This window comes from Podarcis muralis, chromosome 5 (genome assembly GCF_964188315.1).
Source record: "Podarcis muralis chromosome 5, rPodMur119.hap1.1, whole genome shotgun sequence".
Taxonomy (NCBI): Eukaryota; Metazoa; Chordata; class Lepidosauria; order Squamata; family Lacertidae; genus Podarcis; species Podarcis muralis.
The window spans coordinates 98,887,454-98,913,095 of NC_135659.1; the positions used below are offsets into that span (position 1 = coordinate 98,887,454).

At 50.2% G+C, this 25,642-nt stretch overlaps 1 protein-coding gene across 2 annotated transcripts; it reads left to right on the top strand.

Moving 5' to 3' along the window:
- Positions 1-2,997: 2,997 nt before the first annotated feature.
- CCM2L (CCM2 like scaffold protein) lies at positions 2,998-24,538 on the top strand. Of its 2 annotated transcripts, XM_077929458.1 has the most exons (11): positions 2,998-3,354; positions 5,097-5,263; positions 12,598-12,765; positions 13,512-13,595; positions 14,860-15,043; positions 18,291-18,799; positions 19,974-20,109; positions 21,701-21,764; positions 22,761-22,908; positions 23,659-23,797; positions 24,052-24,538. In XM_077929458.1, exons 2-11 carry the CDS (start codon positions 5,234-5,236, stop codon positions 24,363-24,365), a joined length of 1,776 nt encoding a protein of 591 aa, XP_077785584.1. In that variant the 5' UTR covers positions 2,998-3,354; positions 5,097-5,233; the 3' UTR covers positions 24,366-24,538. The 2 variants fall into 2 exon arrangements, with proteins under 2 accessions (XP_077785584.1, XP_028591426.2); XM_028735593.2 differs by lacking the exon at positions 2,998-3,354 and having other exon boundaries at positions 4,719-5,263.
- The last annotated feature ends 1,104 nt before the right edge of the window (positions 24,539-25,642 follow it).

Here is a 25,642-nt window from a genome sequence, read left to right on the forward strand (position 1 = left end):
GTTTATTCTGATTTGTTTGTGGGGAGGTCCTACTACAACAGCACCTTAAGACAGCATCTTAAAAAGCAGAGACATCACCTTGCCAACAAAGGTCCATCTAGTTAAAGCTACGGTTTTCCCAGCAGTGATGTATGGAAGTGAGAGCTGGACCATAAAGAAGGCTGATCACCAAAGAACTGATGCTTCTGAATTCTGGTGCTGGAGGAGACTCTTGAGAGTCCCATGGACTGCAAGAAGATCAAACCTCTCCATTCTGAAGGAAATCAGCCCTGAGTGCTCACTGGAAGGACAGATCCTGAAGCTGAGGCTCCAAGACTTTGGCCACCTCATGAGAAGAGAAGACTCCCTGGAAAAGACCCTGATGTTGGGAAAGATGGAGGGCACAAGGAGAACAGAGGACGAGATGGTTGGACAGTGTTCTCGAAGAGACCAGCATGAGTTTGACCAAACTGTGGGAGGCAGTGGAAGACAGGAGTGCCCGGCGTGCTCTGGTCCATGGGGTCACGAAGAGTCGGACATGACTAAACGACTAAACAACAACAACAACAACATACTACAATGAGCATTTCTCCTGGTGCAACTTCTTGTTGATCATTCATTCATCCCACACTTTTCAGTGCATCTTGGCATCTCTTTCCTCACTCCAAGAAGCCCTTTTTGGGAACAGAGGGCTTGCTTGTTTTAAAGTGGATATATTTTGCTAAAGTGCTTCAATCCATTTTAATTGCACAAAGCTAAATTTTTGGTATGCACGTGACCCTGATGGCTGAGAGCCACAATGGCTAAAGGTGAACCTCAGTGGTCCTAAGCAGTGTATCTGAGGGCAGGTTGACACGCGCAAGCAGGATCCTAAATACAGTCCGCAGCTCCACAAGCCAAACAGCCAATTCAATGTTGCTTCTTTAAAGGCCTAAGAAACCCAAACAGCTGCTTGCAGGGGCATTCAGAGTTTCAAGGTGGTCCAAAGTTTTAACATGCGCAAGCATTATTTGGTCATGCGCAAGCATTATTTGTGCATGCACAAGCATTATTTGCACATGCATAAGCGTTATTTCCAGTGCACATCCGGGTCAGATGAGGCCCGTGCACATGCGCACAAGCTATTTCCAGTGCTCCTCCGACCCGGAAGTGCGCCGCAAATAGCGTGTGCGCACGTGTATGGGCACGCGCTCCCCTGCCCTCTGGCCCGCCGTGCGATTGGCGCTGGAGACACCGGCCCGAGGCATGTTAAGTTTGCTGACCCCTGGTGTAGATCTTTCTGGTGCCACCATAACTGAAGAGAATGCAAGGGGGGGGGAGTACATCAAAACGTAAGAGGCTGCTGGATCCGGCCAATGGCCCATCCAGTCTAGCATCCTGTTCTCAAATGCGACAGCTGCATGCCTGTAGGAAACTGCAAGCAGGATGCGACCACAAGCGCCCTCTCTCCTTCTGGGCTTTCCAGCAACTGGCCTTCGGAATCATTGCTGCCAACATGACTAGCAGCCTTCGAAAGCCCTCTCTCCTGTACCCTCCTCCTATGCAAATGAGTTCTATATGTATGTACTTCATGAAAAGGTAGAATAATAATAATAATAATAATAATAATAATAATAATAATAATAATAATTATTATTATTATTATTATTATTATTATTATTATTTATACCCCGCCCTTCCTGGTTCAAAAACCGGGCTCAGGGTGGCTAACAACAAATTTAAAACACTTAATTGTATTAACAATTCTGTCATAAGACAAACAAGCGGGACTGCAATGGCAAAAATTAAAATTTCCAATTTAACCAGGTGCCTGGGTTAAAAAAGCACAGAACACTTTCAAATAGATTGAACAACTAATGGTTTTAGCAGCAGCTCCCATGTCATTTTTCACTTTACAGTATGCAGCTAGGCAGATTTGCCTCGGGTTTTCCTTTGGGGGGCAAATCCAAAGTCACTAGACAAAAAAAATGTGAGATTGGTTCTGGCTGAGGGCAACATCAATGAGAATGATGCCCAGAGATCTTGGAATCAAATCACCTCTGCAACTTACGGTCAAGCCCAGTTTCGACAAGTCCCTCTGACTCCCAGCTGCCGGAAACTCCATTGCCTTTACGTCCTGCTTGTGGGAAGCGATGTGCTCTTTAAACAGTCATGGCTTCCCCCAGAGAATTCTGGGAGCTGTGGTTAGTTAAGGGCACTGAGGGTTGTTAGGAGACCTACAATTCCCAGAATTCCCTGAGAAGATGGCTTGATTGTTAAACCACTCTGGGAATGGTAGCACCCGGCAGGAAATAGGAGGGACCCTAATTACTCTTTGGTGAGACGCGAGTGGCGCTGTGGGTTAAACCACAGAGCCTAGGACTTGCCGATCAGAAGGTCGGCGGTTTGAATCCCCGTGACGGGGCGAGCTCCCGATGCTCAGTCCCTGCTCCTGCCAACCTAGCAGTTCGAAAGCACGTCAAAGTGCAAGTAGATAAATAGGTACTGCTCCGGTGGGAAGGTAAACGGTGTTTCCGAGCGCTGCTCTGGTTCGCCAGAAGCGGCTTAGTCATGCTGGCCACATGACCCGGAAGCTGGACGCCGGCTCCCTCAGCCAATAAAGTGAGATGAGCGCTGAAACCCCAGAGTCAGCCACGACTGGACCTAATGCTCAGGGGTCCCTTTATCTTTTAATTACTGCACCTTTAACAAACTACTGCTCCTAGAATTCTTTGGGGTAGCCGCGGCTGTTCAAAGTGGTATCATGGTACTTTAAATGCATGGTATGGCTTCAGCCAGAGCCGACAGGGCTGTTTTTATGGTCTTCCTTCTTAGGGGTCATTTGCAAGGTCGCAGGCCTTTATTCCAGATTAATGGAAAGATCAGATGCCTGCGACGCAGGAGAGGTCTCTTGGTGGCTACTAGCCATGATTACGCTTGTCATCTGACCGGCTCTTGGCCGGCACGCCGTCGTTTCTCATGTCCAGGCTTCCTGCCATTTCACGCAATTAAAAAGAGAGCGAGAGATAAGTTACCAGCTGCGTTCGGAGCTGTTGCCATTTCTGGACAAAGGGACAGCGCCGATCTGTTGCAGGAGGGCAGAGGAGGTGCCGATTCCCAACATTTCTCCCCAAGGCAGAGAAAAACAAAATCATCTGTTGTTGTAGGGTGGGGAGGCGAGTGCTCAGTGCCTTCTCGCATTCTGCCTCAGCGCTGTGAAAGAAGTCCCTGAATGATATCCGAATGCGCTCTTCACATTGTCACAGCGCTGGCTCTTTGGCAGGGAGGGAGAGCAGAGTAGGGCCGTAGCTCAGGAGGAAAGGCTTTGCAAGCAGAACATCTCCTTCCTGCACTCCTGGTCCCTTCCTGGTACTGCTGCTCAAAAAAAGAGTTCAGGTAAGAAGACAGGGAGCCATTGCCAGCCGGAGTCGACAGCACACCAAGCTCATTTTTGTTTGGGACCTTTATAATAATAAAGAAAGAATAATTTTTTATTTATATCCTGCCCTTCCCGGTTCAGAAAACCAGGCTCAGTGCAGCTAACAACAAATTTAAAACACTTAATTGATGCAACAAAAAACAGCATAAAACGTGAATAACGATCAATTCAGAATTCAAAAATCAATTTAGGGGGGAAATCCATCCAATAAACATTAGATGATCACCAGGGCTAGCTGGCTAAGTTACTGCTATTTGGGCCAGCGAGGAGACCAGGGGGAAATTAGATGTGGGATCCCAGAGCAGGTAATCTTCATAAAAAGGGGAGGGGGAGGGAAGGAAGGAAGGGGAATAAAAGATCCGGCTAAGTTCAAATTGAAAGCCAGGCGGAATAGCTCTGTCTTACAGTCCCTGCGGAAGGAAGTGAAAACCTGCAGGGCCCTGGTCTCCTGGGACAGAGCATTCCACCAGGTCGGAGCCATCACTGAGAAGGCCCTGGCCCTGGTGGAGGATAGTCTGACTTCCTTAGGGCCCGGGACCTCTAAACTATGATCACTGCCTTCCCACCACATGCACGAAATCAAGGTGTGCAAGGCAGCTTATAATGTATCAAATCACAACAAGGGAAATAAGGGGAGATAGGCGTAGCTTAGTGCAGCATTCGCCAACTTGGTGCCCTCCAGCTGTTCTGGACTACAGTCCCCATCAGCCCCAACCAGCAGAGTGGATTCCCGTGTACCTCCCACACCCAGGAGATTCCATTCTTCCTGAATTTTGCATTGCAGGAGGGTTGGACTAGATGACCCTCAGAACCCTTTCCAGCTCTATAGTTCTATGACTCTATGACTTGCCCGGTGTTCTGATCCCACTGGAAAACTTGTCTTTCTTGTTTCCAGGCTCGTCCTCACTTCCACCCATCCCATACCTAGAAAGCATGGGTCCAAGCAGTTTTGCTTTCTCCTGGAAAGCCCATTCTTTGGCACTAAACGGTAAAGGTAAAGGGACCCATGACCATTAGGTCAAGTCGTGACCGACTCTGGGGTTGCGGTGCTCATCTCGCTTTATTGGCCGAGGGAGCCGGTGTACAGCTTCCGGGTCATGTGGCCAGCATGACTAAGCCGCTTCTGGCGAGCCAGAGCAGCGCACGGAAACGCCGTTTACCTTCCCGCCGGAGCGGTACTTATTTATCTACTTGCACTTTGACGTGCTTTCGAACTGCTAGGTTGGCAGGAGCAGGGACCAAGCAACGGGAGCTCACCCTGTCACGGGGATTCAAACCTCCGACCTTCTGATCAGCAAGCCCAAGGCTCTGTGGTTTAATCCACAGCGCCACCCGCGTCCCTCTTTAGCACTAAATCAGAGCAAATGTCAATCTGGATAAAACATAGTTGCTGTGATTCAGCAGTAAACAGTGGGTTTACCCTGGGGGGAAGTGCCAGGGCAAGAGGAATTGTGGATGAACCCAGAAACTTGACCCTGCCTTGTTAGTCCACCCCCCCCCAAACTGAGGTTTTTGGACAGAGGTTGGGTGGCAACCTAGGAGGGATTCTTTAGCTGTGGTTCCTTCATTGCTGAGGGTTGGTATGGATGACCTTTGGGGGTCCCTCTCAATTCTACACTTCGATCCTTCTCTGACATCCAAAAGCCCCTCCGAGCCCCTTGCTGTTCCACAGCAGCTCCCATCTGCTTATCAATCCCAGGAGGGGCAGGAACTTGGCGACTTGACATCAGGGCCGGTCGCTTGGTGGAGTTTCCGACACAGGATGGAGGAAACAAAGGATGGCTGGCGTAAAGGAAAAGCCGCCTTCCTGGGGCAGGAGCAGAGCGAGGACGAGGCATGGAGCACGAAGCAAAGAAAGGCAAGAAGGTGAGTGCAGGGGGGGGGGCAAATGCCGTATGGGGTTGCTTTTCTGTGAATGGGGGTGTTGGGTGCTTTATGGGGTGAAGGGACGACACAACATCAGTTTCCACCTCTTCAACCTGACCTGATGAGGAAGGCTGAGTTGTGTTTCTGGATCTCTTAAGGGAGCCGGCAACAGCCAAGGTTATGGGTAGGCAATTAAGGCCCAGGGGCCGGATGCGGCCCAATCGCCTTCTCAATCTGGCCTGCGGACAGTCCGGGAATCAGCGCATTTTTACATGAGTAGAATGTGTACTTTTATTTAAAATGCACCTCTGGGTTATTTGTCGGGCATAGGAATTTGTGCATTTCCCCCCCCCCCAAAAAAAATACAGTCCAGCCCCCCACAAGGTCTGAGGGACAGTGGACTGGCCCCCTGCTGAAAAAGTTTGCTGCCCCCCAGTCCAGGTGTTTCAGACTAAAATTCCCATGTGTTGTAGTCCAAAACATCCGTCAGGCACCAGGCTGGCATGGGCTGTGTAAGGTGTTCGGGGAACCCCAACTGCCCTATGCAAACGCCACACAGCCTTTTTCCTAAGCCACAAAAAGGATTCGGCCCTTAGAAAAGGGGAGGAGCCAGCAAACAATGGGGCCTCCACTGTCAGCATGCCGTGAAACGAGACAGCCGTGCACCACAGAATCTATTTTGGAACAGCCGTTTCCATCACTGTTTTCTGCCCGTCCCCAGCCCCATGTCGCTATCCGGCGACTCCCAGAGCTTTGATTGAGCTGGCCCCAGAATTCCATCCTGCAAGCTGAGTGCCAGGGTTTGCAAAAATAAGTGCAATGCATCAGAGCAAACTGAGTAATTACCTGTGACTTTAATCAGGGGCATAGGAGGGGGGGCGGAGGAGGCGGTCAACCCCAGGTGCCACTCTAAGGGGGTGACAAGATGGCCCCTGCCTCCCCCCGGCTGTAGAGTGGCCGAGGGCGCACACAGTCCATATGGGCGCCACTCACACGTCATCCGTACAGGCTGCCGCTCTCGCGCGCTGTCCATATGGACGTCTGTACGGGCTACCGTGCATGCGCACTCCATACGGGATGCCGCAAATGCGCAATCCGTACGGGATGCTGCTCGCACAGCAGTCTGTACAGCAGCCGCGCGTGAGCAGCAGCCCGTACGGAGTGCGCATGTGCGGCATTCCGTACGGACTGTGCATATGCAGTATTCCATATGGAGTGTGCACGCATGGGATGCCGCACATGTGCAGTCCGTATGGGATGCTGCTTGCAAAGCAGTCTGTACAGCAGCCGCGCATGAGGGGCAGGCCGTACGGACTGTGCATATGCAGTATTCCATATGGAGTGTGCACGCATGGGATGCTGCACATGCGCAGTCCAGATGGGATGCCACCCATGTGGGTCCAGTCAGAGGAGGGGCCATATGGGCCACTTGGCCCGGCCCTCCGATTCCAAAGGGGGCCTCGGTCAGCATATTCACAATCGCAGGGGGTGCACTGGGGCGAACACGGAGGCGCAAAGGTGGTGGTGGGCGGATTCCCTGGGGCCTTGGCTGGCAGCGCGAGAGAAAAGCTTCCCTGGTGTATAAGACTTCAGTTATCCCCAGGGTAAAAAGGGGGGCACATTATCTACCTGGCCCGGGCCTCTGCCTGGCTCTGCAAGGACCTGCGCACATGTGCACTCAGTACGGGCTGCCCCGTCCCAGGTGCCAGAAAGGGTTCCTCCGCCACTGACTTTAATCAATCTTGGGTTAGGTGACAGGGCTCTGCTGCTGGGATTGGTTTCCAACACTTTCACATTTTAGAAACAAACTGTTACACATCAGAATGTAGGAATCTGCCTTGGACTGAATCAGATCGTTGGGCCATCTCTCCCAGTACTGCTCACACTGGCTGGCAGCAGCTTTCCAGGGCTTCAGACAGCCTATATTCCCAGCCCGACCTTGGGAAGTAATAGTCCTACTCTATTCTGCCTTGGTCAGACCACACCTGGAGTCCTGTATCCAGTTCTGGGCACCACAATTTAAGAGGGATATTCACAAGCTGGAAGGTGTGCAGAGGAGAGCGACCGAGATGGTCAAGGGTCTGGAAACCAAGCCTGATGAGGAATGGTTGAGGGAGCTGGGTATGTTTAGCCTGGGAAAGAGGAGACAGGATAACCATCTTTAAGTATCTGAAGGGCGGTCACACAGAAGATGGAGCAAACTAGCTTTCTCCTGGTCCAGAGGGGGCAACCGAACCAATGGCTTCAAGTTACAAGAAAGGTGATTCCGACCAAACCTGAGGAAGACCTTTCTCATGGAAAGAACTGCTCAGCAGTGGAACAGACTTTCTTGCACTCTCCTTAAAAACTGGAGGTTTTTAAACAGAGGTTTGGGGGGGATCTGTGAAGGGGTTGAAAGGAGAGAGAGAGAGAGAGAGAGAGAGAGAGAGAGAGAGAGAGAGAGAGAGAGAGAGATGGGAATTATGTTCTTACATTTTATTGCATAGTGTTTGTGCAGGTAATTCTATTTCAGAATCACCTGAAAGCTGTTCATGCCTCTTACTTACCTGGCATTGACACTTTGTCACTCACCGCAACTGAGATGCCTTCAAGGTAGAGGAGCGCTGGAAGGGGTGGGCGGATGTGCTCTCTGTACATGATCAGAGGAGCTCCCCAAATAATAATAATTAATAATTTTTTATTTATATCCCACCTTTCCCGGTTCAGAAAACCAGGCTCAGGGCGGCTAACAACAAATTTCATCGTTTAGTCGTGTCCGACTCTTCGTGACCCCCTGGACCAGAGCACACCAGGCCCTCCTGTCTTCCACTGCCTCCTGCAGTTTGGTCAAACTCATGCTGGTAGCTTCGAGAACACTGTCCAACCATCTCGTCCTCTGTCGTCCCCTTCTCCTTGTGCCCTCCATCTTTCCCAACATCAGGGTCTTTTCCAGGGAATCTTCTCTTCTCATGAGGCGGCCAAAGTCTTGGAGCCTCAGCTTCAGGATCTGTCCTTCCAGTGAGCACTCAGGGCTGATTTCCTTCAGAATGGATCGGTTTGATCTTCTTGCAGTCCATGGGACTCTCAAGAGTCTCCTCCAGCACCAGAATTCAAAAGCATCCATTCTTTGGCGATCAGCCTTCTTTATGGTCCAGGTCTCGCTTCCATACATCACTACTGGGAAAACCATGGCTTTAACTAGATGGACCTTTGTCGGCAAGGTGATGTCTCTGCTTTTTAAGATGCTGTCTAGGTTTGTCATTGCTTTTCTAAAACACTTAATTGATGCAACAAAAAACAGCATAAAATACAGTATAAAATGTGAATAACAATAAATTCAGAATTCAAAAATCAATTAGGGGGGAAATCCGTCCAATAAACATTAGATGATCACCAGGGCTAGCTGGCTAAATTAGTCCTACTTGGGCCAGCGAGGGGACCAGGGGAGAATTACGGTAGCAGTGGGATCCCAGAGCGCGTGATCCTCATAAAAAGGGGAGAGGAAGGGAACTGAGGCGAACAGGTATTGTACTGGCCCAGCAAGTCCCAGGACTCAGCCCAGGCTCATCTCAAGCCTTGCACAATCTTTTCAAGAGAAGCGAATGTGTTTGCCGCTCTTGGTTTAGCTTTGGGAATTGGGGGGGGGGGGGCAATGATGTCTTCTCCCCCGCCCTGCCCCCATCCTGAGCAGATGGGCCTGGGTGGCCTTTCCCCACCCTGTCGCAGTTCCAGCACCATCCGAAGCCTCTGGGGATACATTTCCCCTCCAGCTGCCCAAGGCGAAGCCCAGCTGTCAGCCTGGGCTCCTGGCCGAAAAAACAGCAGCAGACGATCCCAAGACCAGCATGTTAAATTGGTTTGCTTGGGCATCACCCATGGGGCAAAGAGAAGGCAGTTGTTGGGTGCCTGAAGCAGGTGGTCCCAATGTCTCCCCTGCCTCCACTCTAACTGTCTAGAGCAGGGGTCCCCATACTAAGGCCCATGGGCCAGATAAGGCCCAAGGGACTCGTTTATCCGGCCCACAGCTACCCCCGCCACCCGCTCTTACCCACGCTGCGCGACTGCCCACTTCTGGGTCGGAGGAGCACCGGAAATTGCTTGTGCACATGTGCAAGCATTATTTGCGCATGCACAAGTGTTATTTGCACATGTGCAAGTGTTATTTGCGCATGCACAAGTGTTATTTGCACATGTGAAAGCGTTATTTGCACATGCACAAGCATTATTTGCGGTGCACATCTGGGTCAGAGGAGGCCCGTGCACATGCGTACAAGCTATTTCCGATGCTCCTATGACCCAGAAGTGTGCTGGAAATAGCGTATGTGCAAGCGTATGGGCATGCACTCCCCTGCCCTCCGGCCCACTGTGTGATCGGCGCTGGAGACACCGGCCCGAGGCGCGGTAAGTTTGCTGACCCCTGGTTTAGAGGCCTCCTGATCCATCATAAGGTTTTCCAGTTCAAGCCCCACAGAAGTGAACGGGAGCTGCAAAAGATCCTACATCAGTGAGATTTTTGCACAGGGAAATTTCCCCAGGGGTGTGTGTCATATCTGCAAACCCCTGCACCTGAAGGATCCATCCACCTCACTTTGTGGCCAGGTGACCTGTTGATGGAGAATTCATCCTGATTTGTTGGCAGGGAGTTTGGGTAACACCGGCTGTTTAATGAACGTGCATTGCAATTTGTTTGCGATGATTATCTTAATGCAGTGGTTCCTGAACTTTTTTGAGCTGCCTTCCTCTTGGATCCATAAATGCCGTGGACCCCGGTGCCCTCTATCCTATAGAAAGCATCATCCAGAATAGTGGTTTGCATGTTATAATAATAATAATTTATTATTTATACCATGCCCATCCGGCTGGGTTTCCCCAACCACTCTGGGCAGCTTCTAACAAAGTATTAAAATACAGTTGTCTGTCAAACATTAAAAGCTTCCCTAAACAGGGCTGCCTTCAGATGTCTTTTAAAAGTCTGGTAGTAGCTGTTCTCTTTCACACCTGATGGGAGGGCATTCCACAGGGTGGGTGCCACTACCGAGAAGGCCCTCTGCCTGGTTCCCTGTAACCTCACTTCTCGCAATGAGGGAACCGCCAGAAGGCACTCGGAGCTGGACCTCAGTGTCTGGGCAGAACGATGGGGGTGGAGACGCTCCTTCAGGTATACTGGACCGAGGCCCTTTAGGGCTTTCAAGGTCAGCACCAACACTTTGAATTGTGCTCGGAAACGTACTGAGAGCCAATGCAGATCTCTCAGGACCGGTGTTATGTGGTCCCGGCAGCCGCTCCCAGTCACCAGTCTAGCTGCCGCATTCTGGATTAGTTGTAGTTTCCGGGTCACCTTCAGAGGTAGCCCCACTAAGGAAAATAATAACACAGTAAAATTCAAAGCAGCGACAATTAATTGCACAAAATCCAATTAAAACGATTAAATTCAATTAAAACTGATGATTTCGAAGTCTGATAGTCATTGACCTCTCATGCCCCCTACCTCTTAGTGTCCCCCACTGCCCCCCCAGGAGTCGCTACTACCCACCTGAGGAAACCACGGGCTCTTTTTAAGGAAAGGGCTGGTGCCTTGACGCTTTTATGATGATATGTATGTTTCAATAGATTATAGATAAATTCTATTGATGTTTAATTGGTGCCTGGAAAGCATGGGGCGAAAGGTCAATGTGGATGAGCCCTTAACGTGTGGAACTGGATGAGATTAGCTGGAAACTGAGGCAAAACTTCTGGAGAGAGGAAGGGGCTACCTAGTTGCTTTCTGGGAATGTGAGAGAAGGGTCTGTGCGGAGTGACAGAGGCTGGGTTTCCTTGCCCGGTGTCATCTCTTCTTCCTTCCTGTTGATTGCTGTAGCAGGAGCAAAGATAAATAATGCAAAATAGCAATGATATGCAAATTGCATTCAATTAGGCTGCAGGCTTTTTATTTCCTTGATACAGAACTTAATTTGGCCTTCTGGCAGAGAGCGCGCTCAGAGCCATATGCATTCATCACCGAGTCTGGACGAAGCCATGGAATCATAGAATTGTGGGGTTGGGAGGGACTCCCAAAGGTCATCTATTCCAACCCCATGCAGTGCAGGAATTTCAGCTAAAGCATCCCTGACAGATGGCCATCCAACCTCTGCTTGAAAACCTCCACCACCTTCTGAGGGAATCTGCTCCACAATCCACAGTCAAACCGCTCCTAGTGTCAGAAAGTTATTCTTAATGTTTAGTCAAAATCTCCTTTCTCGTCATTTGAATCCATTGATTCAAGCCTTACTGTGCTGGTCCCGTGGGTCAACCGAGAGGCGAGGTCCGAGTCCAGTCCAAGGTCGAAGGAGCAATATGGAGGCAGTCCGTAAAAGCTGAAGGTGGGTGCAGGGCAGGGAGTCTGGTGAGGTCAGGAGCTCAGGCAGGAAAGCAGGACAGGGTTCAGGCAGGAACAGGCAACCTAAAAAGTTGCTCCTGCAACTTGGTACTGGGGCTGGCCGGCTTTTATCTGCCCTTAGGCATAGGGCGGCCCCGATCCTCAGGTGGCTCGCCTCTCCTGGCCTGGAGGCAGGCACTCCTCCTGCGGGAACTTAGTTCCCTCCGCCTCTCTGCCCTGAGCCTCTGCAGCTCAGGAGAGGCTGGAGGGTCACCGGACCCAGAGGCAACCTCAGCTTCCCCTGACGGGGCTGAGAGTGGAGCAGCTACAGGCAATGGGTCCTCCATCACCTCAGGAGCCAGAGCAGATTCAGCTGATGCCTGCACCTGAGGATCCAGCACAGGTGAGGATCCTTCAGGCTCAAGCCCCAGCCCCGGCTCAGCTGGTTCTGGAGGCGGGGAATCCTGCGCAGGCTGGGATTCCTCAGGTTCAGCATCCGAGTCCGAATCCCAGGCCATGACATTTACCTTCTGCAGCAGCAGCAGCAGAAAACAAGCTTGCCCTATTTTCCATGTGATTGCCCTTCAAATATTTGAAGACGGCTACGTCTCCTCTTCTCCAGGCTAGCCATACCTTGATCATCTCGGTCGCCCTCCTCTGCACACCTTCCAGCTTGATCTAGACCAGGGTTCCCCAAACATGGGTCTCCAACAGTTTTGGGACTACAGTTCCCATCACCCCTGGTCCACTGGTCCTGCTAGCTAGGGATGATGGGAGTTGTAGTCGAACAACAGCTGGAGACCCAACTTTGGGGAATCCTGGACTTCTGTTTATGCAGCCTGGGATTGCATCGGCTTATTTTGCTGCTGCATCGCACTGTTGGCTCATGTTTGCAACGAGGGCATCTGCCGGCATCTGGACCGCCTGCAGCCCATTCTCCATCACCCTCCTGTTGCGACTTTACTGATGGGGCCTCTGCTTCTGCCTGCTTCCCCAACAGGGCTTCGTGTCACCAATCAAGAGGCTTGTCTTCCCAAAGGCAGCCCGAAGGCAGGCCCTCAAGAGCAGCCTCTGCCGCCGCCCTCTTCACTCTGTCCCGCTCTACCCTCCGGACTATCTCATTGACCCTCAGATCCTCCTGCACGACTACGTGGAAAAGGAAGTGAAGGTGAGGGTGCCCAAGGGGCAGAGTGCAGAACTTGCTGGTATCAACGCAGCAACTGAGGACCACGTGATACATTTTCTGCCGGTGTGGATTTTGAGAGGAGGGTTTTCCCCTTGGTTATGCATTTGTGAGAACTCAAGCTTTTAGTGTGCTATACCTTACGTTCCTAGGGACGCGGGTGGCGCTGTGGGTTAAACCACAGAGCCTAGGACTTACCGTACTTGCCAATCAGGAGGTCGGAGGTTCAAATCCCTGTGATGGGGTGAGCTCCCGTTGCTCGGTCCCTGCTCCTGCCAACCTAGCAGTTCAAAAATTATGTCAAAGTGCAAGTAGATAAATAGGTACCGCTCCAGCGGGAAGGTAAACGGCGTTTCCATGCACTGCTCTGGTTTGCCAGAAGTGGCTTAGTCCTGCTGGCCACATGACCCGGAAGCTGCACGCTGGCTCCCTCGGCCAATAAAGCGAGATGAGCGCCGCAACCCCAGAGTCAGTCACGACTGGATCTAATGATCAGGGGACCCTTTACCTTTACCTTATGTTCCTATGCAATTAAAACTTCCAAACTATTTGACAGCCTAAATTACGAAAACATCCCAAAATGATGCAAAGTGTGTTCTGGTTCTGCGCAATCTGTCCTCCTCACCATAGATCCATCCAGATAGACCCTTCTGCTTTCAGCATAGAAACATCACTTAGGAGATTCCTGCCTTAGCTCTGTCCCACTTATAACCTTATCTCTTTATCTCCAGTTTTTAGGTCACCTGACTTGGGTAACGACTTCCTTGAATCCCTCCAGCCGCGACGAGCTGTTGCAGCTACTGGACACCGCAAGGGTAATAATAATAATAATAATAATAATAATAATAATAATAATACCCCGCCCATCTGGCTGAGTTTCCCCAGCCACTCTGGGCGGCTCCCAATCGAGTGTTAAAAACAATACAGCATTAAATATTAAAAACTTCCCTATACAGGGCTGCCTTTAGATGTCTTTTAAAGATAAGATAGCTGCTTATTTCCTTCACATCTGAAGGGAGGGCATTCCACAGGGCAGGTGCCACCACCGAGAAGGCCCTCTATCTGGTTCCCTGTAACCTCACTTCTCGCAGTGAGGGAACCACCAGAAGGCCCTCTGCGCTGGATCTCAGTGTCTGGGCTGAACGATGGGGGTGGAGACGCTCCTTCAGGTATACAGGACAGAGGCCGTTTAGGGCTTTAAAGGTCAGCACCAACACTTTGAATTGTGCTCGGAAATGTACTGGGAGAGAATGCAGATCTCTCAGGACTGGTGTTATGTGGTCGTGGCGGCCGCTCCCAGTCACCAGTCTAGCTGCCGCATTCTGGATTAATTGCAGTTTCCGGGTCACCTTCAAAGGTAGCCCCACGTAGAACGCATTGCAGTAGTCCAAGCAGGAGATAACTAGAGCATGCACCACTCTGGCAAGACAGTCCGCAGGCAGGTACCTTCCAATGTACTTCAATGCGCTTTGGTGTTGTTCAATTAACAGTCCTATGCTTGGAACGGAAACTGCCCGCTTGGATGGTCGCGAAGGGATGCAGAGGTGCTGAAGAGACTTGTGACAGGCGCCACTAGGGAGAACCACTAGGATGAAGAAGTTATGTCGCCATGTCTCGGCTGCCAAAAAAACTGGGATGCTATATATCCCAGGTGCTCCAGCCCAGGTGACAAAGCATCTTGGGCCAATCCTTCTAATCCTTTTCTGAAGCTACCTATCTGGTGGTCATCAGCAGCAGCACATCATGTGGCAGTGAAGCATGTACGTTTAGGCACAGAGACTATTCTGCCTTTCGCTGTGGTGTTTAGCTTGGCTGACTTGCCTGAGTCAATATCATAGAAGTGTTAAGTTGGGAGGAACCCCAAGGCTCATCTAGTCTAACCCCCTGTGCTTTTCTGCATTGATGGGATGGCCTCATAGTCCAGATTCCCCCAACTTGGAGTCCCCCAGGGGCTGATGGGAGTTGTGGTCCAGAGCAGCTGTCCTGGAGGACTACAGCTTGGGGAAGTCCTTCCCAGGGATGCAAAACTGGGCACCATTTAACGGGTTCCCACCCCTTTTTGCTCCACCTTTCCTGCAGCAACTGAAGGAGCTTCCTCTGAAGACAACCCCGGAGCAGGATAGCATCTTGAGCCTTTCGGCCCGCTGCCTGCTTCTTACCTGGAGGGACAACGAGGAGCTCATCCTGAGGATCCCCACCCACGAAATTGCAGCTGCCTCCTACCTGCGGGACGATGCCTTGCACCTCCTGGTGCTCAAAACAGGTGTGGGTCGGTTCAGGTAACCTGGAGGATTCCCGACTAGAGAATTCCCACCTGGTTGAAAATGGATCAGGCCACTTCCAAGCCATGGGGCTCAGGGCAGAATGCGTGTTTCTGCATGTGCTGGCTCAGTTGGTACACACTATTAGCAATATCTTTCTCCTTTTCTCTTGCAATAATTTTTTTTTTATACCTTATATACATTTTTATTTAAAAAATTTAACATATCACTTCCAACAGTCATACAACATAACTTCTCATCTTATACAGTATTTTGGACTTCCATCAACACCTCTGATGAGTTTCCGTTTTTATCACTTATTCCACATTTCTTACATATAATTATCCTTAACTAATAATAATAATAATAATAATAATAATAATAATAATAAATTTTATTTATATCCCGCCCTCCCCAGCCGAAGCCGGGCTTAGGGCGGCTAACAACAATCAAATAATGCAACCCTCTTAAAACATTTCATTATAAAAATTAATTAAAATCAAATTGATGGCAACCGTTAAGCAAAAATTCTATGCAGATTGCCAAAGGAGGTTCTCTTCTTGCAATATTTCAAATAATCCACCTTACAAAACTTCTTTTCTCTTGCAATAATTTTTATTGGGTTTTTTACGGAATTGATACAAAGAAGTACCAAGAACAAGTCAAAACATTTCCCTCTAATTTCTCCTGAGTTCAGGTGTTTGGCCAGGATAACCAGCTCTCCTCGGCTGTAATGTGTGAACGCGCAGGATTTGCTCACCTGGTTACTTATAGCAGCATGGGTCTTCCATTCCCAAAACACAGCCTTATTTTGCAACGAGTTGTTGCCAACTTGGAAGCAAATGACCATTGCTATCTCCCAGCCTAACCTGCTTCACAAGGTTGTTCTGAGGTTAGACCAAGAGAAATCCATTCACTATTATCCTGACAGGTTAGAGATAAGCAAATACAGCTTCTTCTCCATTGGAGTTCCCTAAGCGCCACCGCTTGTCGTGCATAAAATCAGAAAATTGCAGAGGCAGAAGAGACCCAGGGGGTCATCTAGATCAACCCCCCTGCAATGCAGGAAAACTTAAAAACCTCTGCTATAAAACTTCCAGAGGAAAGAGAGTCCACCACCTTCCGAGGGAGTCTGTGTTAGAGTTGTTCCCTGATCTGAACCTTGCGTACGAATGGTGTGTCTCCACTGCAGTAAAGGGCTTCAAAGTTTTACTGCGGTTCAATAAACTTTCCTCGCTCTGGTCCCAAAGGGAAATCCCAAGCTTGTTCTTCCTTGCAGAACTTCTCTGCAATGAGCTGCTGCTGCTACAGTGGAACTTCAGTTTTCGAACGTAATCCGTTCCGGAAGACCGTTCGACATCTGAAATGTTCAAAAACCGAGGCACAGAGGGCTGTTGGCAAATTGAATTGAGTTAGCAAAATTGACGGATTTAATAAGGCATAAACCCAAAACTATGGCACAGAAACAATGGGAATGTTTAAATGAATATTTACACAAGCAGGGCTCAAATGCAAAAGTTGTGCTTAGACTAACCTTGTGAAGAATATAAAGAATACAAAGATTTGATGGATTATGAAAGAACTAATATTTTAACTAGGATTTATATATTGTAATGTTTAAAGTATAAATTTGGTATTATTGATTATGAAAAATATTTCTTTTCCTTTTCTTTTATCTTTTTCCTTTTTTTCTTTTCTAGTCTGCATTTTTGAAAATACGTAGACAAATGTGTTTACAATGTTATGTATGGACTTTTGTTTCGATTTCCTTTTTCTACTTATTTTCTTGTAATATATAATAAATAAATAAATAAATTTAAAAAGAGAGAGAAAACTGAAAAACACACAGCGGAAGCCATTCGACTTCCGAGGCGCGTTCGGAAGCGGAAGCATTTACTTCCGGGTTTTAGGCGTTCAGGTTCCGAAACGTTCGTCAACAGAGACGTTCAAGAACCGAGGTTCCACTGTACTAGCTGTCATGGACTGGCTGGACACGGAGGAGGAGTGGAAGGCAGCAGCTGGGGAGCCCCCAAGGGAAGAAAACTCAGAGCCAGGGGGTTGGGGGTGGGATGGTGATGAGTGGTCAAAGGGAGAAACGGGAGAAGACTGAGAGGAGGAGAAGGTTTCAGCAGCATTTAGTGAGCTTTTCTTAGACACTGTACTTCTGCAGATGCAGCCTAGAATTGTTGTTGTTTAGTCATTTAGTCGTGTCCGACTCTTCGTGACCCCCTGGACCAGAGCATGCCAGGCACTCCTGTCTTCCACTGCCTCCCACAGTTTGGTCAAACTCATGCTGGTAGCTTCGAGAACACTGTTCAACCACCTCGTCCTCTGTCGTCCCCTTCTCCTTGTGGCCTCCATCTTTCCCAGCATCAGGGTCTTTTCCAGGGAGTCTTCTCTTCTCATGAGGTGGCCAAAGTCTTGGAGCCTCAGCTTCACAATCTGTCCTTCCAGTGAGCGCACAGGGCTGATTTCCTTCAGAACGGAGAGGTTTTGTTATGTACTGAGTTGAATAGGATCCAAAATGCAGCAGTCTGATTGGTCCTAGAACAATAGGATTTAGAATGCAGCAGTCTGATTGGTCCTGGAACAATGCAGCAGTATGATTGGTCCGCAGGAGCCACCCAAACCAGCTCCAGGTGGAAGTGAATCCACAACCTGATTGGCCTACAGGAGAATCCCAGAATTAGCCAATCACGTGCAGCCCATTGTATAAATAATGTATACAAAGCAGATATTTTGGGGAAACATTCATTCCTCACTACTATGAGCTGAATAAGGTAAAGGTAAAGGTAAAGGTACCCCTGCCCGTACGGGCCAGTCTTGACAGACTCTAGGGTTGTGCGCCCATCTCACTCAAGAGGCCGGGGGCCAGCGCTGTCCGGAGACACTTCCGGGTCACGTGGCCAGCGTGACATCGCTGCTCTGGTGAGCCAGAGCCGCACATGGAAACGCCGTTTACCTTCCCGCTAGTAAGCGGTCCCTATTTATCTACTTGCACCCGGGGGTGCTTTCGAACTGCTAGGTTGGCAGGCGCTGGGACCGAGCAACGGGAGTGCACCGCACTGCGGGGATTTGAACCGCCGACCTTTCAATCGGCAAGCCCTAGGCGCTGAGGCTTTTACCCACAGCGCCACCCGCGTCCCACTCTGAGCTGAATTATGGTCCAGCTCATGGGCCTTTTTTGCTGCTGCATCACAGTGTTGGCTCACTTGGTTAAGCTTGTGTTGTTGTTCTTATTTTTTCCAGGCTTGGGAGTGGACCCAGTCCCTGCAGGAGGTAGCTCGGATGTTTACCTTGGAAGCAGCCAGGAGAAGAGATTTCCTGGAGGGCCAAATGAGAAGAGACCGGCAGAACCCCGGCAGCTGGGGGGCACGATGGAGCGACGCCACACCATCTGCAGCCTGGACTGGAAGATGGCCCGGGGCGGGCCGGAGGGCAGGCCCAGCGGAGGGGGCAGCCTGGAGCGGAAGCAGGGCACGGGCAGCTGGGAGAAGAGGCAGGGTCCCACAGGCGGCAGGCCCTTTGGGAGCTGGGAGCGCAGGCAGACCTATAGTGGCAGCTGGGAGCGCCGCCCCACAGGCAAAGCTGGGGGCAGCTGGGAGAGGAGGCGACAGGCCTACAGCGGCAGCTGGGAGAGGGGCAAGACCTGGGGCAGCTGGGAGCGCCGGTGGCACACGGGGAACAACCCCCTGGACCCCAAAGAACCCAGCCCCGAAGCCTACTGCAATCTCATCATCCTGGCTGTGGCTAACAGGGTGAGTGGCCAGAAACCGGGTCTCGTCCTCTCTTCAAAATAGACAATCTCTCTCTCTCTTTCATATTTTTAAAAGCTGTTTTTATGAATCAACAAGATAAAAAAAATGATCTATAAAAACAAAAGCAGAAAAAGAAGGGGGGAGCATGTGTATGAAAACAAAAAAGGGGAAGAAAAAGAAAAAGGCAACCCTAGATAGGGAAGTTTTAAAATGTTTTATTACGTTTTTATATATGTTAGAAGCCACCCAGAGTGGCTGGGGCAGCCCAGCCAGGTGTGCGGGTTAATAATAATAATAATGGAATAGGATGCCCCTATTTTCATCGGAAGGGATGCGGGTGGCGCTGTGGGTGAAACCACAGAGCCTAGGGCTTGCGAATCAGAAGGTCGGCGGTTCGAATCCCCGCGACGGGGTGAGCTCCCATTGCTCGGTCCCTGCTCCTATCAGCCTAGCAGTTCGAAAGCACATCAAAGTGCAAGTAGATAAATAGGTACCGCTCTGGCGGGAAAGTAAACGGCGTTTCCATGCGTTGCTCTGTTCGCCAGAAGCAGCTTAGTCATGCTGGCCACATGACCCGGAAGCTGTACGCCGGCTCCCTCGGCCAATAAAGCGAGATGAGCGCCGCAACCCCAGAGTCGGTCACGACTGGACCTAATGGTCAGGGGTCCCTTTAGGTAAAGGTAAAGGTACCCCTGCCCATACGGGCCAGTCTTGCCAGACTCTAGGGTTGTGCGCTCATCTCACTCTATAGGCCGGGAGCCAGCGCTGTCCGGAGACACTTCCGGGTCACGTGGCCAGCGTGACAAAGCTGCATCTGGCGAGCCAGCGCAGCACACGGAAACACCGTTTGCCTTCCCGCTAGTAAGCGGTCGCTATTTATCTACTTGCACCTGGGGGTGCTTTCGAACTGCTAGGTTGGCAGGCGCTGGGACCGAACAACGGGAGCGCATCCCGCCGCGGGGATTCGAACCGCCGACCTTTCGATCGGCAAGCCCTAGGCGCTGAGGCTTTTACCCACAGCGCCACCCGCGTCCCCTACCTTTTACCTATTTTCATCAGAGGAATGCTGGAGGGTATGATATACCACCTAAATAACCACGTCCTCTAGACTGGTCACAAATGATGAAGCAACTCTGGAATGTGGATCTGACTGCCCTTTCTCCCTCGGGTGCAGGACATGGCAGAAGAATCGTGTGCTCTCATCTGCCAGGTTTTCCAGATAATCTACGGGGACCAAACCATTGAGTGTGTGGACCGGGCTGGCTATCACTACACATCCACCATGAAGCGTCCTTGGCTATCTAGCCGGAGTGAGTACATTTAGGGAAGCTTTTAATGTTTGATGCATTACTGTATTTTAATATTTTGTTGGAAGCCGCCCAGAGTGGCCGGGAAAGCCCAGCCAGATGGGCGGGGTATAAATAATAAATAATAATAATAATAATAACAACAACAACAACAACAACATACACAACCGCCTTAGACAGAGTCAGCTCATTCATTTATTTGAACAATTTATATACTGCTTAGCTGCAAGCGTCTCTAAGCAAATTAAAAAGGTAAAGGTACCCCTGCCCGTACGGGCCAGTCTTGACAGACTCTAGGGCCCATCTCACTCAAGAGGCCGGGGGCCAGCGCTGTCCGCAGACACTTCCGGGTCACGTGGCCAGCGTGACATTGCTGCTCTGGCGAGCCAGCGCAGCACACGGAAACGCCGTTTACCTTCCCGCTAGTAAGCGGTCCCTATTTATCTACTTGCACCCGGGAGTGCTTTCGAACTGCTAGGTTGGCAGGCGCTGGGACCGAGCAACGGGAGCGCACCCCGCTGTGGGGATTCGAACCGCCGACCTGACAATCAGCAAGTCCTAGGCGCTGAGGTTTTACCCACAGCGCCACCCGCGTCCCTAAGCAAATTACAAAGTTGCAATGGGGGGGGGGGGAATCAGTTGAAACTATTCAGACAAATATAAATGCATGCTGGAATGAAGAACTTGAGTACAGAGGGACATGTCTCACCTCAACTGGAAAGGAGCTCCATTAAATTGGTTGCATGATACTTTTGCTTTTTCTTTCTTTGCGATCCCTCGCAGCCGAGTAAGATTGTCTTCCGTGAACACGGTCTTAATGGTGTGTCCATAGGTGACTGTGGAGGCCAATTCTGGATCCACACGTCCTTCCACAGTGGGGACATTGGTTCCCGGGTGGGAGTTGATCACGGTGTGGGTTTGCCAAGCATGCCTTCCTCTTAGCACGTTTCTCCCTTTTGTCTTGAGTTCGAGTGGCACCTTTGGTAAAGGCTGTTCTCCAATTGGAGCGCTTGCATACCAGTGTTTCCCAGTTGTCGGAGTTTATACTACATTTTTTTAAGATTTGCCTTGAGAGAGTCATTGAACCTCTTTTGTTGACAACCGGCATTACGCTTTCCATTTTGAAGTTCGGAATAGAGTAGTTGCTTTGGAAGGCATCTGAAGAACATGACCAGTTCAACAAAGTTGAAGAATCAATACCACCCCAGTATTGTCTGTTGTGACTGAACTGTTGTGCCCAAAACTTAGGTATGGGTCTTCAGATGAGTAGAACAGTGCCACTGGTTCCTGAATCTCATTGCAAGCAAACATTTTTTAGCATTGCAAACACCCTTTGGTTAGTGATTAAAAAAAACTGGTGGAAATAGTTTTATGGGTGTCTTCCATATGCTTTAGGCTATGACTTGCCTCAACCCTGACCATTGGGCTTGGCTGACTGTGGACAATGGGATTTGTAGTCCAAAAAATCTGCCAAGTACTGCATGGGCTGTCCCTGGGCCACCTGGTGGGTGCAAAGGATGGAGGGTTGAAGTCTTTCAGCGCAGAAACCTGTTTTCCTATACCCCGTTTAACCCCTTGTGCTGTCTGCTTCCAGGTGAGAGCTGTCGGACGGATGGGACGTACGGCTATGATGCTGATTTCAGCTGCTGTAGCTCTTTGTGAGTCCTGCCCCCCCACACACACACACTGGTAACAAGCGGGATGTCTGGCTGGGGCTGATGGGAGTTGTAGTCCAAAGTGGCTGCACCAACTGGGGCTGATGGGAGTTGACATCGGAACAGTACCTGGTTGTCGAAGGCTGACCTGATTTGTCATTTAATTGGTTATGTTAACCAACTAAGCACCTTTTCATCTGCTAAAAAGGTACCCTATGGGATTCTTTAATAAATCATTTCTAAAACTTGTGGAGATAAGATAGCAGGTACCATTTGGGACGCGGGTGGCGCTGTGGGTTAAACCACTGAGCCTTTTGGGCTTGCCAATCAGAAGGTCGGCGGTTCGAATCCCTGCAACGGGGTGAGCTCCTGTTGCTCGGACCCAGCTCCTACCAACCTAGCAGTTTGAAAGCACGTCAAAGTGCAATTAGATAAATAGGTACCGCTCTGGTGGGAAGGTAAACGGCGTTTCCGTGTGCTGCTCTGGTTCGCCAGAAGCGGCTTAGTCATGCTGGCCACATGACCCGGAAGCTGTACGCCGGCTCCCTGGGCCAATAAAGCGAGATGAGCGCCGCAACCCCAGAGTCGGCCATGACTGGACCTAATGGTCAGGGGTCCCTTTAGCTTTACCTGGTTATGGTAACCAATTAAGCACCTTTTCATCTGCTAAAAAGGTAAAGGAGTTGTAGTCCACTGCACTGGCAATGGGGGCTGATGGGAGTTGTAGTCCAAAATGTCTGCTCCGGCTGGGGACTGCCGGGAGTCGTAGTCCAGAATAGCTGCACTGGCAGTAGGGGCTGATGGGAGTCGTAGTCCACAATGGCTATGCTGGCTGCAGGGGCTGATGGGAGTTGTAGTCCCAGGCCACAATGGGGAAGGCTGACCTAGTCCAACACCACCTCTGCAATTGGGGAGTGGGGAGGAGTGGGGAGGAGGAGACCTTCTTGACAACAGGAGATGGGAAGGGTTACTGATCCACTTGCTTGCTTCCTCCCTCAGCGACGGTTCCCACGACACCTTTGAGGCCTGTTGCAGCGACACTTCGTCCCCCTCCTTCCACCAGTCCCATCACAGCCTGGCCACGGCCTGCAGTGGCAGTGACCAGAGCAACGCTGGCCTGGAGCAACTACAGGACTACATGATCACAGTGCGTGGGGTTTGCGGGGGTGGCCTGGGGGGAGATGCACTTTGGGTGCCCTGAATCCACGAGCCTTGCAATCACTGGGTGCTTCTAAAACCTCCTCCTGGGAGCTGTCCATTCGCATTATTATTGCAAAATTCAAAATCACTACAAAACTATTTAACCTATAAATGTAAACGTAGGCAGCATGATAGACATTTATAGCACTACATAGGCATAGAGCAAGTAGATAGAAGAAAGATATGCACGCATGCACACACACACAGTGCTTTTGGGTGGGACGCAGGGGAACACATACCCCTAAACATTTTGTGAATCTAAGTTTGGCCTTGTTGAGGGGCTGTATTTCAATATGAGTAGGAAAATGAGAGTACCCCTAAACTTTTTTTTTAGAAAAAAAAGCAGTGTGTGTGTGTGTGTATTACTAAATTTTCTGTTTTACAATTTACAATACTCATTTTACATCCTTAAGATATCAATGACTTTCTTTATTCTCTTTCCGTGGTCCATTTTACATATCATAAATCCCTGCATATTTTGGAAAAGCTATACCAATCAGTATTCTATTATTGCATCCATCAAAACTTATTTACACCGTTTTCAGGTGTACACAATTATTTTCCCTATTTTCAATAAACGTTTTCCAACCGTTTCCCGAAAGAGGTGCAAGACGTCTGTTTTTACAGTTCCCTCCTTGCAAATGATAAATGTTTGTCCTTTGGCGTGAATGTCCTGCCTCTTTGCCTCGCCCCACAGCTCAGGAACAAGCTGACGCCACAGGAGATCCAACAGTTTGCCTTCTTGCTGAGAGAATACCGGATGGGTCTGGCGGTGGAGGGATACTGTGCAGGCCTCCTCCAGCTCTACGGAGAAAAGCGGAAGTTCCTGCTGCTGGGTAAATGAAAAATATCTGCTTTTAGTGGGGCAGAAGAGGGAAGAGATGGGAAAATCGCCACTGGGGGAGGTCAAGTCACTTCCATACATCACGTCTGGGAAATCCATGGCTTTAACTATACAGGCCTTTGTTGGCAAGGTGATCGGGTGATGTCTGCCCTTTGGGGGATTGCAGGGCCAGGCTCCTGGTGACCTGGTGGGCCAAGGAGCCTTCGCCCAATCTCCCTGACACCTTTCTCTGTTCCACCTCCGCAGGGATGCGCCCTTTCATCCCTGACCAGGACATCGGCTACTTCGAGAGCTTCCTGGAGAACATCGGCATCCGCGAAGGAGGGATCTTGACGGACAGCTTTGGGCGCATCAAGAAGAGCATGAGCAACACCTCGGCCTCTGCCGTGCGCAGCTACGACAGCTGGTCCTTGCGCTCGGAGTCGGAGTCCTTCAACCGCATGATCACGGACATCACCCACGACATTGAAGCCCTGGCGAGGGATGAGGACGAAGAGGAGGAAGACGGCGAAGACGACAATGGCAGCGGTGGCAATGATGATGAAGACAACTACCTGTGAGGAGGGGAGACCACCTGGGCCTGAAAGGCAGAGGGGAGCCAGGAACACTGAAAGCTCTCTAATGTGAAGTCAGACAATTGGTCCATCAGGCTCAATATGGTCTATACTGACTGACAGCAGCCTTTTAGGGTGGGTATCTCCAATGAGCCTCTTGGGCTTGCAGATCAGAAGTTCGGCGGTTCGAATCCCCGCGACGGGGTGAGCTCCCGTTGCTCAGTCCCTGCTCCTGCCTGCCTAGCAGTTCGAAAGCACGTCAAAGTACAAGTAGATAAATACAGCAGGAAGGTAAACAGCATTTCCGTGCGCTGCTCTGGTTCACCAGAAGCGGCTTAGTCCTGCTGGCCACATGACCCGGAAGCTGTACGCCGGCTCCCTCGGCCAATAAAGCGAGATGAGCGCCGCAACCCCAGAGTCGGTCTCGACTGGACCTAATGGTCAGGGGTCCCTTTACCTTTTTACTCAATTAATATCTGGATCATGCACACCCTCCAAGTGTCCCTATTTTCCAGGGACAGTCCCAGATTTACAGAAGCCATCCTGGTTTCAGATTTGATCCCAGAATGTCCTGCTTAGCCTTAGGATGTCCCTATTTTCATCAGAGAAATGGAGAATAAGTACCGAACCAAAGAGATAAGTCACTATACAGCCTTTAGAAGACATTTGAAGGCAGCCCTGTATAGGGAAGTTTTTTAATGTTTTATGTTTTTATATATATTGGAAGCCTCACAGAGTGGCTGGGGCAGCCCCGTGTGATGGACAGGGTATAAATATTATTACTATTACTATTATTATTATTATTGAATAAGACATCCCTATTTTCATCGGAGAAATGTTGGAGGGCACGGATCCTGGCTGGCAAAGGTGAGCCACCCCTTTCTCTCCCCACCTGCTCTCTAGTTGTGAAACTGATCTGCGTTGGAACATCCATCAGGCAGTCTACCATTCAATATCATTTGCTGAGCGGTGGGGTTGGGAGAAGCCTGTGGAGCTCATGTCCTGCCTTCGTATATCCCAGAAGGATCTGGTTGCGCAATGTGAGAAGCAGGACGCTGGACTAGATGGACTTCTGGCCTGATCCACCAGAGATCCTAGAATTGTAGAGTTGGGACCCCGAGGGTCATCTAGTCCAACCCCCTGCAATGCAGGAATTCTGCCTATGTTCTTGCACCTGTCCCACCCCATGGCTTGCTCTCTGCAGCTCAAGTTCGCCCTGCTGGTCTGCTGGGTTCAGGAGAGTCCCCTTCGGATGGACTTCCGATGTCTTCTCCTCTTGGCTT

What these genes read in the sequence shown, in the direction of transcription:
- CCM2L (XM_077929458.1), top strand. Translation starts at nt 5,234, where the DNA reads ATGGAGCACGAAGCAAAGAAAGGCAAGAAG. An exon ending in AGCTACTGGACACCGCAAGG is followed by an intron (nt 13,596 to 14,859) that starts GTAATAATAATA and finishes CCTTTCCTGCAG; the next exon opens with CAACTGAAGGAGCTTCCTCT. An exon ending in TCCTTGGCTATCTAGCCGGA is followed by an intron (nt 20,110 to 21,700) that starts GTGAGTACATTT and finishes GTCTGCTTCCAG; the next exon opens with GTGAGAGCTGTCGGACGGAT.